At 43.6% G+C, this 12,019-nt stretch overlaps 2 protein-coding genes across 2 annotated transcripts in view; one reads left to right on the forward strand and one right to left on the reverse strand.

Annotated features, from left to right (window-relative positions):
• The window catches only part of Rab2b (RAB2B, member RAS oncogene family), a 19,750-nt gene extending 18,840 nt beyond the window's left edge, over positions 1-910 (reverse strand). The window contains exons 1-2 of the mRNA XM_021181947.1: positions 563-910; positions 281-352 (exon numbers count right to left, since the gene is read on the reverse strand). Of these exons, the coding sequence (XP_021037606.1) occupies positions 281-352; positions 563-608 (118 nt within the window). The 5' untranslated portion in view covers positions 609-910. The remainder of the gene's footprint in view (positions 1-280; positions 353-562) is intronic.
• Tox4 (TOX high mobility group box family member 4) overlaps positions 536-12,019 on the forward strand; it is a 15,374-nt gene continuing 3,890 nt past the window's right edge. Inside the window, exons 1-7 of the mRNA XM_021181945.2 lie at positions 536-599; positions 755-1,023; positions 1,188-1,256; positions 6,792-7,034; positions 7,864-8,124; positions 8,437-8,667; positions 11,827-11,907. Of these exons, the coding sequence (XP_021037604.1) occupies positions 1,018-1,023; positions 1,188-1,256; positions 6,792-7,034; positions 7,864-8,124; positions 8,437-8,667; positions 11,827-11,907 (891 nt within the window). The 5' untranslated portion in view covers positions 536-599; positions 755-1,017. The remainder of the gene's footprint in view (positions 600-754; positions 1,024-1,187; positions 1,257-6,791; positions 7,035-7,863; positions 8,125-8,436; positions 8,668-11,826; positions 11,908-12,019) is intronic.

The following is a 12,019-nucleotide window of genomic DNA, read 5'->3' on the forward strand; positions in this document are numbered from 1 at the left end:
AACTCACTTTGTAGACCAGGCTGGCCTCGAACTCAGAAATCCGCCTGCCTCTGCCTCCCAAGTGCTGGGATTAAAGGCGTGCGCCACCACGCCCGGCTAAAGTTACCTTTCAATCATTTATCCTCCACTTACCAGCTTTTATCATTTTTCATATACCATGGCTTCAGACTAAGGTAGCGAGAAGTAACTTTTTATTTAGAATACTGAGACTGTTAACTTTCTCCTTTAGCAGTTCTGGCAGCTAGCTTTTAGCTGTTCTGGAACGAGGGGATAAGCTTACCTATTGTGAGGTCGTGCACGGGCTGGAACCGCTTGTCGGTAAACTGAAGGAGGAGACATGACTTCCCCACACCTGCGAAAGAACAGTGTTCACTAGACGCACGTCACCCGGGAAGCCGCAGGCTCCCAAGCCGGGCACAGGGTCTAAGGCAGGGGCAGAGCCCCGCCCCCGGACCTCGCCCCGCCCCCTCCGCGCAACTCCGCTCACCCCGCCCCGCCCCCAAGCCGATTTTGGAGGTAGGATCCCCGCCCCAACCCCGAAGGCGGTCCGTCGGAGGGTTACCTGTGTCTCCGATGATGATGTACTTGAAGAGATAAGCGTAAGTCATGGTCCCGAGGCGTCTGGGTTCCGGGTCCTCCCGATTTCTACAGCCACTTACCTCCGACCTCTCTAGCCACTCAATCTACGGGTCTCCTTATTTGCCTCCGCTCCAGCCCTTCTAGCTCAAGCTGCGTCTCTATTGCTCTCCCCCAGAAATCTTCGCTGGATCGGCTGTACCGGACGCCGCCTCTAGGGCCACCCCGTGCTCTTCTACATGCCATTATCCCACCAAGCTCCAGGGGGCGACAGCGACCCTTCGGGCAGCTGGGATCGCGACTGGTTGCGTCCCTGACTCGGTCCAATCATCGGCGAGCGACGCTTTCTCCTTGAGGAAGTGACGCGCTCGGAACCTAGTGGGGGCGGTGGGAGCGATGCGGACGCGGAGACGCTGAGTCGCTGGTAGTGGTGCTGTGAAGATGGAGGTGGGTGCCGAGTCTTTGAGGGCTGATGAGGGTTCGCGGCCGACTAGGGGAAGCGGAAGCGGGAATGCAGGGCAGCGAGGAGCCAGGGGGGCTCGGGAGAGCTGGGGTCTCAGCACGCCTCGGCTCCGCTCACTTACCCACCGCGGCTTTCTTTTGGTTTACAGTTTCCCGGAGGAAATGACAATTACCTGACGATCACTGGGCCCTCGCACCCTTTCCTGTCAGGGGCCGAGGTGAGCAAAAGCTGCTGATGCTGGGGCGCCGGAGGGCCTAGGCAGCGGTTGGGGAAGGACGGTGGGGGTGAGCGCGGGGGCTGGCGGGAGCTGGAGGGGACAGTGGCCGAGGCTTCGAGCACCTCTAAGGACTGTGGAGGGGGGAAGAACCGAAAGCGGCTGTCAGGAGGAAACCAGGATGTTGAAGAGACGGCCTGTTTAAGAGTTTCTGTTCTGAATAGGAAGAACGAAAGGAATTGTACTTTGGTTGGGGGTGAAATAACTAACAATCTTGGGAGACAGCAAGAAAGAAAATTTTTTTTTTCAGTAAAGAAATCGAGATAAAGAAAGTTGTTTATCCAGCAGGGATTAACTTCGGACAGTTGTTATTCCTTGAATTCTATAGGGGTCTCTTTTATTTGAAATGTCTTCTGTGATAAAAGTGGTTCATCTTACTGACGTGGCTTCTGTTTGCTTGGCTAAAGAACGACAGAGGGAAAGAAATAGCTGCCAGAGAACACAAAAGGGGTAGAGTGCACCTGTTACCCAGTGATCACAGACTGACTATGTCACCTTTGGATTCCAGTTGTCAAATGACTATAATAATAGGGTTTGTTTTGTTTTGCTTTTTAAAGATGGCGTGAAGTAGAAGTAATGGTTGTTGGATGTTCTAAGGCCTTCCACAAGGGTCACCTAAGACCATGGGAAAACAGATACTTTGCGATTCATAACAGTCGCAAACTTGTATTTGAGAAATAGCAGCAAAAATAATTTTATGGTTGGGGGTCACCATAATATGAGGAACTATAATAAAGGGTCCATGCAGCATTAGGAACATTGACAGCCACTGCTTTAAGATATTCAGGAAAACTTTCGGTTGACAGATTTTCCTATTAGAAAGCATAACACTTACTTGGGCAAGCGAAAGTCAAAGGTGCAGTGTATGAAATTTTACCATTTTTTTGAGAACTTGAGCCTTGGTCCATCTTTTGAGGATTATATACTACCTCCCAAAGTGCTGTGAATTCATTTGCACGGTTGTTTGCACCAAAAGTAGTTGTCCATTGCTGTTGTGTCGGTTTATCCTGTGGGAACATTGTTTTGTTTTATTTTTTTTTTTTTTGTTTCTCGAGGCAGAGTTTCTCTGTGTAGCCCTGGCTGTCCTGGAACTCACTCTGTAGACCAGGCTATCCTCGAACTCAGAAATCCGCCTGCCTCTGCCTCCCGAGTGCTGGGATTAAAGGCGTGCGTCACCACGTCCAGCATCTGTGGGAACATAGTTATGGTTGAGAGATGATTGACAGTGAGTGATTGCTAGTTTGCGTTTGCTTTTTAGTTTTTTGTTTTTGTTTCTTTTGGTGTTTTTTTCTTTTCTTTCTTTCTTTCTTTCTTTCTTTGTTTGTTTAAATAAAAAACAGTCTCACATAGCTCTGGCTGTCCTGGAACTCACAATGTAGACCAGGCTGATCTCAAACTCAAAGATATCCACTTGCCTCTGCCTTTCCAGTAAAGAGTTCTTCCCATTCAGAACAGAACTCTTTCCTGTGATTAAAGGCATACTCTAGCACTCCTGGCTGCTGATTTATTGTTTAACTTAATATTATTGAATATTCTCCTAAGCAAAGGGAGGTATGACTCAAATGAGTGGCAAAATTAGGAAGGAAACAAAGTCTTGCACTTGGTGATTTTATTCCGAGTTCCATCCAAAAGGTCTCCATGGTCTGATTTCATTGTTTGGAGTGCAGTAAGTCACATTGTCCTTATTTATAGGAAAGTGCATTTTAAAAGTAAACACGGCTGGGCGTGGTGGCCCACGCCTTTAATCTCAGCACTCCAGAGGCAGAGGCAGGTGGATTTCTGAGTTTAAGGCCAGCCTGGTCTACAGAGTTCCAGGACAGCCAGGGCTACACAGAGAAATCCTCTCTCAAAAAAACGAGAAAAAAAAAAAAAAGTAAACACAAGACTGGGTGTAGTGGTACACATCTTTAATCTTAATTCCAACATTTGGGAGACAGAGTTGTGTGTCTTTTTTTTTTTTTAAAGATTTATTTATTTATTCCAGTACACTGTTGATCTCTTCAGACACACAAGAAAAGGGCGTCAGATCTCATTGCAGATGGTTGTGAGCCACCGCGTGGTTGCTGGGGATTGAACTCAGGACCTCTGGAAGAGTAGTCAGTGCTCTTAACCGCTGAGCCATCTCTCCAGTCCCCCCCACCCCCACCCCATGTGTATCTTAAATTCCAAAATTATATAGAGAGACCATGTCTCCAAAAAAGGAAAGAAAAAAAAGGTAAATACAGCTTTCAATTTTTCCTACCAGTCTGACATTGATCAAAAGCTAACTGCATGAGGGATGGCCCTTTAAAACATGCAGGGACGGGGCTGGTGAGATGGCTCAGCAGTTAAGAGCACTGACTGCTCTTCTGACGGTCCTGAGTTCAAGTCCCAGCAACCACATGGTGACTCACAACCATCTAATGAGACCTGACCCCCCTCTTCTGGAGTGTCTGAAGACAGCTACAGTGTACTTATGTATAATAATAAATAAATTTTAAAAAAAACAAAACATGCAGGGACTAGGTAGTGAAGCACTGGCCTACTGTGTGCTGGACCCTTGACCCAGCATTGACAGAAAAAGGGAGGCCTCTCAAGGCGTGCTTCTGCCCTTTGTTTCTGTTCTGTTCTGGCTCCTGATGTTGCTGTCGAGAGGAGGGAACATTCAGCTAAGCTTTAAGCTCCTCCGTTTCAGTAGCTTCCTTTAGGCCTGACTCTGTCCTTGTTACTTACAACCTGTGCACCTACTTGTTCCTGCCTCTCAGTGAATTTTTAAACTTTATGTCTTTGTTTTGTTTGAGAGGAATCATTTCACTGTGTAGTCTTGGCTGACAACAAACTTGCTATGCGACTAGGCTGGCCTTCATTTGCCTCTGCTTCCTGAGTTCTGGGATTAAAATATATGCCACCATGCCTGGCTTTTAACCTTCATGTTAGTGAATGTATGGGTCTTGTTGTTTCCTGCCTTATTGTAAGCCATCACAGATAACTTAAAAATAGGTGATCTTTTTAAAGCAATTCTTTTTGAAGAACAGTCATTTTTCAAGTTTGCTTGGTTTTTATTTTTTTTTATTTTTTTTTTTTATTGTCAAAAAGAAAATAGCTGCCCTTATGGAGTATTAGCCATAAATTAATAGAAAAAATGGACTGTGTTCAAGTTAAGAACTTCTTTATATCAAATACATCATTATAGGGGCTGGAGAGATTTTTTTGTGTGTGTGTGTGTATGGGTGTTGTGCCTGTTTCTATCTATGTCTGTGCACCACATGTCAGGTGCCTGTGGAGGTCAGAAGAGGGCAAGAGATTCCTCTGGGTCTGCATTATACACGTTTGTGAGCCACCATGTGGGTGCTGGGAATGGAACATAGGTTCTCTGGAAGAGCAGCACATGCTCTAAACCACTGAGGCATCTCTCCAGCACTGATAAAGCTGTTTTTCTAAATACTGGATGGCTGGTATATAGGTCATTTTTAGAGTTTTTGCTTAGTGTGTGGGAGCTTCTGATTGGACCTCTGGACAGAGGGAAGAGGATAGAAAGCACAGGGAGATGAGGAGAGAGGAGAGGAGGGATGCTAGCTGTCATGGTTGTGTGTCTGTGTGCAGGCAGAGGACAGAAGGCATTTGATCCCTGGAGCTAGAGTTAAAGATAGTTGTGAGCAGAGTGGATGCTGAAAACTGAGCCTGTGTCCTTTTCGAGAGCAGCAAATGTTCTTAACTGCTGAGTCATCTCTTCTGCCTCTCCTTCAATCAGTATCTAAGCAATCTTTATTTTTATTTTCAATTGCATTTTATTTTATTTACTGACTATGTTCACATATCCTAAAGGGAACGTGAGAGGTGGCGAGCAGGTGAGCTTGCTCTCATGTGTGTGTGTGTGTGCGCGCGCGCGGTGTGTGCAAAAAGTCCTCTGCCTGCACACAGACACACAAACCATGACAACTAGCACCCCTCCTCTCCTCTCTTCTCTCTCCCTCCCTCCCTCCCTTCTTCCCCTCCTTCCTTCTCTCCCCCTCTCTCTCTTTCTTTACCCCCTTTTCTCCCTCTCCCTTGAGGGGCCAGGGATTGAACTTAGGTTGGTAGGCTTGGTAGCATGCACCTTACCCAGTGAGCCATCTCACTAGCTCCTTGGTATCCTTTCTTATAAACGTAATCCTCAAACTGGCTTTTCCTTCAAAGCCTAGAGTCTGGGAACATTTAGACTAAGTGCATTGCCTCTAGAAGGCTAGACTAAAGGTATGTGCTGCTTACAACACTCAGCTTGTTTTTGTTTTCTTGAGATAGGGTATTTCACGGGATGGCAGCCTGGACTGCAACTCACCCACCTTCCTGGCTCAGTCTCTTGCTGCTGAGATGAGTGTGCACCGTTGTTCAGGCCATAATCTCCATTTCTATAGACAAGGGAAACCTGCTCCAGGCCTTGAGCTGAGAGGAGCCACAGCTCTTTCTACAAAGCCTCTTGCTTATTACTTAGAACACTTTTTGTTCTAGATGCTTCTATCTTAGGTTTTTAGTGCCCCGAGGAAACTGTCAAATATACTTTTGCTTAGATATGCTGTTAGTTCTGTGAATAGTGACCCCGCTCGGAATAGGAGTGAAGTTGGGTGTGATTATAATCCTAGCAGTCAAGAAACTTGTCATTTGAGACAAGGTCTTTAAAAGAAGCCGGGTGCGATGGCACACGCTTTTAATTCCAGCACTGGGGAGGCAGAGGCTGGGGGATCTCTGAGTTTGAGGACAGCCTAGTGTACAAAGAGTTTTGAGATAGCCAAGAAACCTTGTCTCAAAAAACAAAAACAAAATAATAATAATAAATAAATAAGTGAAAGAAAGAAAAAAAGAGGAGAGAGAGGAGAGAAAAAGGACGTAGGGTGTGGAACAAACCCAAAACCTAGAAAGGACCGAATGGTGTACTAATCTTTCCTCCTTGGTTTACTTTTTAGTCTTGCTGTGTGAGGCTACTGGCCTCAACTTTGTAGTTATCATCCATTCTTTTTTTATTATTGGGTCCCCAGATCATGTACCCTAAAAATTGTGTCACTAACACTGAAATTTCTGAAATGGTGAGGTCCTAAGAAACTTCACTGTAAATATTTTAGAGGTAGGTATGTTTTCCATGGCATTATCTTTTAGGATTTGCTCCAGATGAACCTAAAACAACAATGTGTGATTGGTTGGTGAACAGCGAATTCTGTGGTCTAAAGATTCAGACGTAACCACTGTGAAATAACTGGTGTCAACTAGTATCTGTGGTGGAGATTAAGCATCATAGACTATTTCCTTATTTGTGTTGAAAGACTTGACTAGAGCAGGAGAAATAATTTAAGACAAAGATAGTAAAGGTTGAAAAGAAAAGATAAATGACCATTGTGAGTGGGGTTGGATTCTTAGGCATGTCACATGGCTACAGATTTAAAGGTTAAAAAGAGGTTTATTTGTAAACCGAGTTCTATGGAATCTTGTTACTCTTCCTACTAATTCTTTTCCCATTTTTCCATACAGACATTCCATACACCAAGCTTGGGCGATGAGGAATTTGAAATTCCACCTATCTCCTTGGACTCTGATCCCTCGCTGGCTGTCTCAGATGTGGTTGGCCACTTTGATGACCTGGCAGACCCCTCCTCTTCACAGGATGGCAGCTTTTCAGCTCAATACGGGGTCCAGACATTGGACATGCCTGTGGGCATGACCCATGGCTTGATGGAGCAGGGCGGAGGGCTCCTGAGTGGGGGCTTGACTATGGTAAGAAGCAACACAGTGGTAGGCTTGCCAAGCTCATAGGAATGCTTTAAGGAGGACAAAGTTAGTCCCTATTGCCTGCTAAACTTGGGTCGTACTTGTTTCCTCAAGGACTGACCAACAAAGACTTCATTGTGCCTGAATGAGATTTTCTTGAAAAAATAATTTTAAACTGTAAAATATCCAGTATTTTGTGAAAATTATTTATAGTTTTAAAAAGGGTCTTGTTTTTTGTAATAACCTTCATATTCTGGAATTCTAATGTATAAGTGTCACATTGCGTGATTTATTAAAAAAATGGGCTGGGCCAACTATAGTAATTGTAGACTGATACCATAAACGTTTAGGGTTTCCAGCACTTTGTCGGTATCACATCTCCATGTCGTGTGTTTGATGACAGACATCTATCTGTCTGCACTTCAGCTTCTCTGCTCTCATTGCCCATGCATTGCAACTTTAAAAACGTATTCTAGAAATACAAGTGGGTGTAGCTTGTATGCTGTATAGTCCCACGGATTGTAGGGAACGAATTGTCCTTTTCTGTTTTTGAGATAGGTTCTCACTATGTAGCCCTAACTGACTTAGAATTCACATAGGTAGATCAGGCTAGCTTCAAACTCAGAGATTTCACCATCTGCCTCTTATCTCCTGAGTGTTGGAATTCAGGGCAGGTAATCATGCCTGGCCTCCTAACATGGTTTTTATGCAGACAGATTATCTAATGTTCTGTAGGATTTAAATGATGGGAGTCTATGGAAGCCCAGGAGTTTATAAGGAAGGGGACATGGTATTTTAATATTTAGTGTTTGATTAGTTTTTCTGCTTCTCTCAGGACCTGGACCATTCTATAGGAACTCAGTATAGTGCCAACCCACCTGTTACAATTGATGTACCAATGACAGACATGACTTCTGGCTTAATGGGACACAGCCAGTTGACCACTATTGATCAGTCAGAACTGAGTTCTCAACTTGGTTTGAGTTTAGGAGGTGGCACCATCTTGCCACCTGCCCAGTCACCTGAGGATCGTCTTTCAACTACTCCTTCACCTACCAATTCACTTCATGAGGATGGTGTTGATGATTTCCGGAGGGTGAGGCATTCCCTGCCAAAGTCAATTCTGTTACCCTAGGGTAGAATGCTTGTCGTATAAAGGCTAGTCCATCTTCACTTGATTCTGGGCTCTTGCCTCAATCACTGTTCTCAGTGATCCTCAAATAAGACTCTCAAAACCATTGCTTCCAGTTTTAGCTTAAATGCCACGGCTATGGCTGCTTTCCCTCCCTCACTGCTAAGCCATCTTTCCAGCCTGGTTTGCCCCTATCAAACCCTTTTCTTAAAGTTCTCCAGGCCCAGTACTTCCCTTCTGCCATCTTTTAATTCTCTCCATTTTTCTCCCTGACAGCAACTTCCCGCCCAGAAGACAGTGGTAGTGGAAACAGGGAAAAAGCAAAAAGCTCCCAAGAAGAGAAAAAAGAAAGACCCAAATGAACCTCAGAAGCCAGTCTCTGCGTATGCATTGTTCTTTCGAGATACGCAGGCTGCCATCAAGGGACAAAACCCGAACGCAACCTTTGGGGAGGTCTCGAAGATTGTGGCTTCCATGTGGGACAGCCTTGGAGAAGAACAGAAGCAGGTGAAGAGTGGGTAGCGAACACTTTTAAAGGGACAGAGCCTTAGTCCGGGCTCTGTTGGTGTGAGACATCATGAGCAAGGCATTTTTTTTTTTTTTTTAAGATTTAATTATTTTATGTGAGTTGTTCTATCTGCATATACACCTGGGTGCCAGAAGAGGGCATCAGATCCCATCACAGATGGTTGTGAGCCACCATGTGGTTGCTGGAAATTGAACTCAGGACCTCTGGAAGAGCAACCAGTGCTCGATACCACTGAGCTGTCTCTCCAGCCCACAAGGAAATTCATGTAAAAGACAGCAGTTAATTGGGGCTTGCTTATGGTTTCAGAGGTTTAGTACATTCTTATCAAGGAGCATGCAGCATGTAGGCAGACATGGTGTTAGAGAAGTGGCTGAGAGTGCTACATCCAGATCTGCTGGCAGCAGAAACAGGGACACTGGGCCCAGCTTGGCTTTTAGAACCTCTGCCCACTTCCAGTGACATACTCCCTCTAACAAGGCCACACTTACTAATCTTCCTCAAGTAGTGCTACTCTCTGGTGACTAAGCATTTAAATGGCTGGGGGTAGGGAGGGGGAAAGATTCCTTTTTATTTTTTATTTTTATTTTTTGGGTAAGATTTTATTTATTAAATTATTTACATATATATATGTACACACACACACACACATATATATATTTGTTTTGTTTTTGTTTTTTGTTTGTTTGTTTGTTTTCGAGACAGAGTTTCTATGTATGTGAGTACACTGTCGCTGTCTTCAGCAGACACACCAGAAGAGAGCATCGGACTCTATTCCAGATGCTGTGAGCCACAATGTGGTTGCTGGGAATTGAACTCAGGATCTCTGGAAGAGCAGTCAATGCTCTTAACTGCTAAGTCATCTCTGCAGCCCATGAGGGCCATTCTTAATTCAAATCACCACACATCTTTCCCTGTCATAGAGCTCTTTGTTAATGGTTTTAATACATTTGCTTTCCATATAGGGATTCTCTGTGTAACAGCCATGGCTATCCTGGAACTCACTCTGTAGACCAGGCTGGCCTCAAACTCACAGAGATCCACCTGCCTCTACCTCCTGAGTGCTGGGATTCAAGGTGTGAGCCACCACTGCTTGGCTCACATATTCTTTATCTTAGAAGTTTCAGGGAAAAAAATCATTTTAATTTAGTTATTGTTGTTGTGCTGGGTAGCAAACCCAAGGCTTTATACTTGCTAAATGTTTACTCTCCTACTGAGCTAAATCTCTAACCTAAAATCCCATTGCCAAACTATAAGTGGGACTGCAAATTGGTGCTCATTGGGTGAAGGCTTCTGATGACCTTGAACCCAACATTCTTCATGGTGACAGGGAAGAATCAACTTGTCCTCTGACCTCTACATGCACACCCAAAAAACATACACATGTGCACACAGAATCATTAATAAACTTTCATAATAAAAAGACTGTATCTTCCCTAATCTGTAAAATAACCATCATTTTCCTTTTACTAATGGTGAATTCTGGCAGGTGTGGGGCCCACTCCTTTGATCCCAGCACTTGGGAGGCAGAGGCAGGTGTATTTCTGAGTTCGAGGCCAGCCTGGTCTACAGAGTGAGTTCCAGGACAGCCAGGGCCACACAGAGAAACCCTGTTTCAAAAAAAAAAAAAAAAAACAAGAGAGAGAAAAGAAAGAAAAGGTCTAAAGATGGACTATGGGGTTCCCCACTCAGTTAAGGTCATACAGCTTTTAAATGATAGGGTTGGGCAGGCTTGTTCCCTTAACTTGAAATTTCATGTGACAGTGAACAATTGTTGCTTATCCCTTGTGTCTTCAGCTCTTTAGTTTAGCTTTTCAAAGCCTGGAAATTCCATGTACCATCCAATAGTGCCTAATCCCTCTTTTGTCTTTAACTGTTTAGTTTTTAGGTTAACTTTCCCGAGCCTCATGTTTTTTCTAATTGTAAAGTTAAGGTATTTCTTGGTAAGTTGCATGTTGAAACTATCCCTCAAAGTTTCAGGTACAGTTGAAAACTATATATATATATATATATATATATATATATATAGTTATTTATAAATAATATAAAAATTTATAAATTATATTTAGAGAGAGAACTATATATATATAGTTATAGAACTATATATATATATATAGAGAGAGAGAGAACTATATATATATATATAGTTCTCTCTCTCTCTAGAGAGAGAGAGAGAGAGAGAGTGAGTATATAGAATATACATATATTCTCCCTAAATTTAAACAGAATTTAAAAAAAAATGAACTGGTAATAATGACGTGTGTGTAGTCCCAGTTATACTGGGGAGGGGAAGGCAGGGTAGAAAACACCTTGGCCCCAGCGATTTGGGATCAACAACATACTGAGACACACATACACCATCTCTTTAGGAAAAAGAAACTGACATGGAAGCATACTACTGTGGTTCTTAGCATTTATGAGGCAGAGGCAGAGAGAGGATCATGAGTTTCAAGGCTAGCTTATGGAATGTGTGTGTTGGTGGGGGTATGAATCATCAAGTCATGTAAACTGAAGATAGCTGTAATTATCATTACCCTATGTGCCTGTATCTTCTGTCAAAGCAAGTCCTCAGTACCTAAAACAAAAAGCTGAATTTGTTTTAACCAAATGGTGGAGTATGGCTGGCTGTAGCTGGCAGTTACTTGTTGCTGTGTTGTTATTCCTTGTAGCCTTTCATGTGGTTTTTGGGGTTGTTTGCTTTGTTTTTTAAGACAAGGTTTCTTGTGTAGTCCTGGCTGTCCTGGAACTGACTTTGTAGACCAGTCTGGATGCAAATTCATAGAGATCTATTGCCTCTTGTGTTTTAAATAGTGTGTTATATTCTAATGATCAAACAAGTCACAGAGGTAGCCCAGATTCAGTAAAAGAAAATAGGCTTCAGCTTTTGGTGTCAGAAGGGACATGCAAGAGGAAAGGACTCTTGAGGTCATCTTTGACAACTTACACATTTCCTAAGGGAAACCTTTCTGAGTTGGGCAGTATTGAGCTAAGTATATTACTGATCTTACAATTTGCAAATGGTTTTATGCTTTATATGGCAGTGGACATGGAGCTGTTCACCTCTGTGAGTGGTTGAACTGAGTTCTGATGGACAGTACTTACCAGTGGTTCATTTGAAACAAACACTGTCTTTCCTGTAGGTGTACAAGCGGAAGACTGAGGCTGCCAAGAAAGAGTATCTCAAGGCACTAGCTGCTTATAAAGACAACCAGGAATGCCAGGTACGGTTACAATAAATAGATGCCTTAAATCATTTTTCTTTTCCCAATCGTTATAGGTAAATCACACACACACACACACACACACACACACACACACACACACACACACACA

This window comes from Mus caroli, chromosome 14 (assembly GCF_900094665.2).
Source record: "Mus caroli chromosome 14, CAROLI_EIJ_v1.1, whole genome shotgun sequence".
Lineage (NCBI taxonomy): Eukaryota > Metazoa > Chordata > Mammalia > Rodentia > Muridae > Mus > Mus caroli.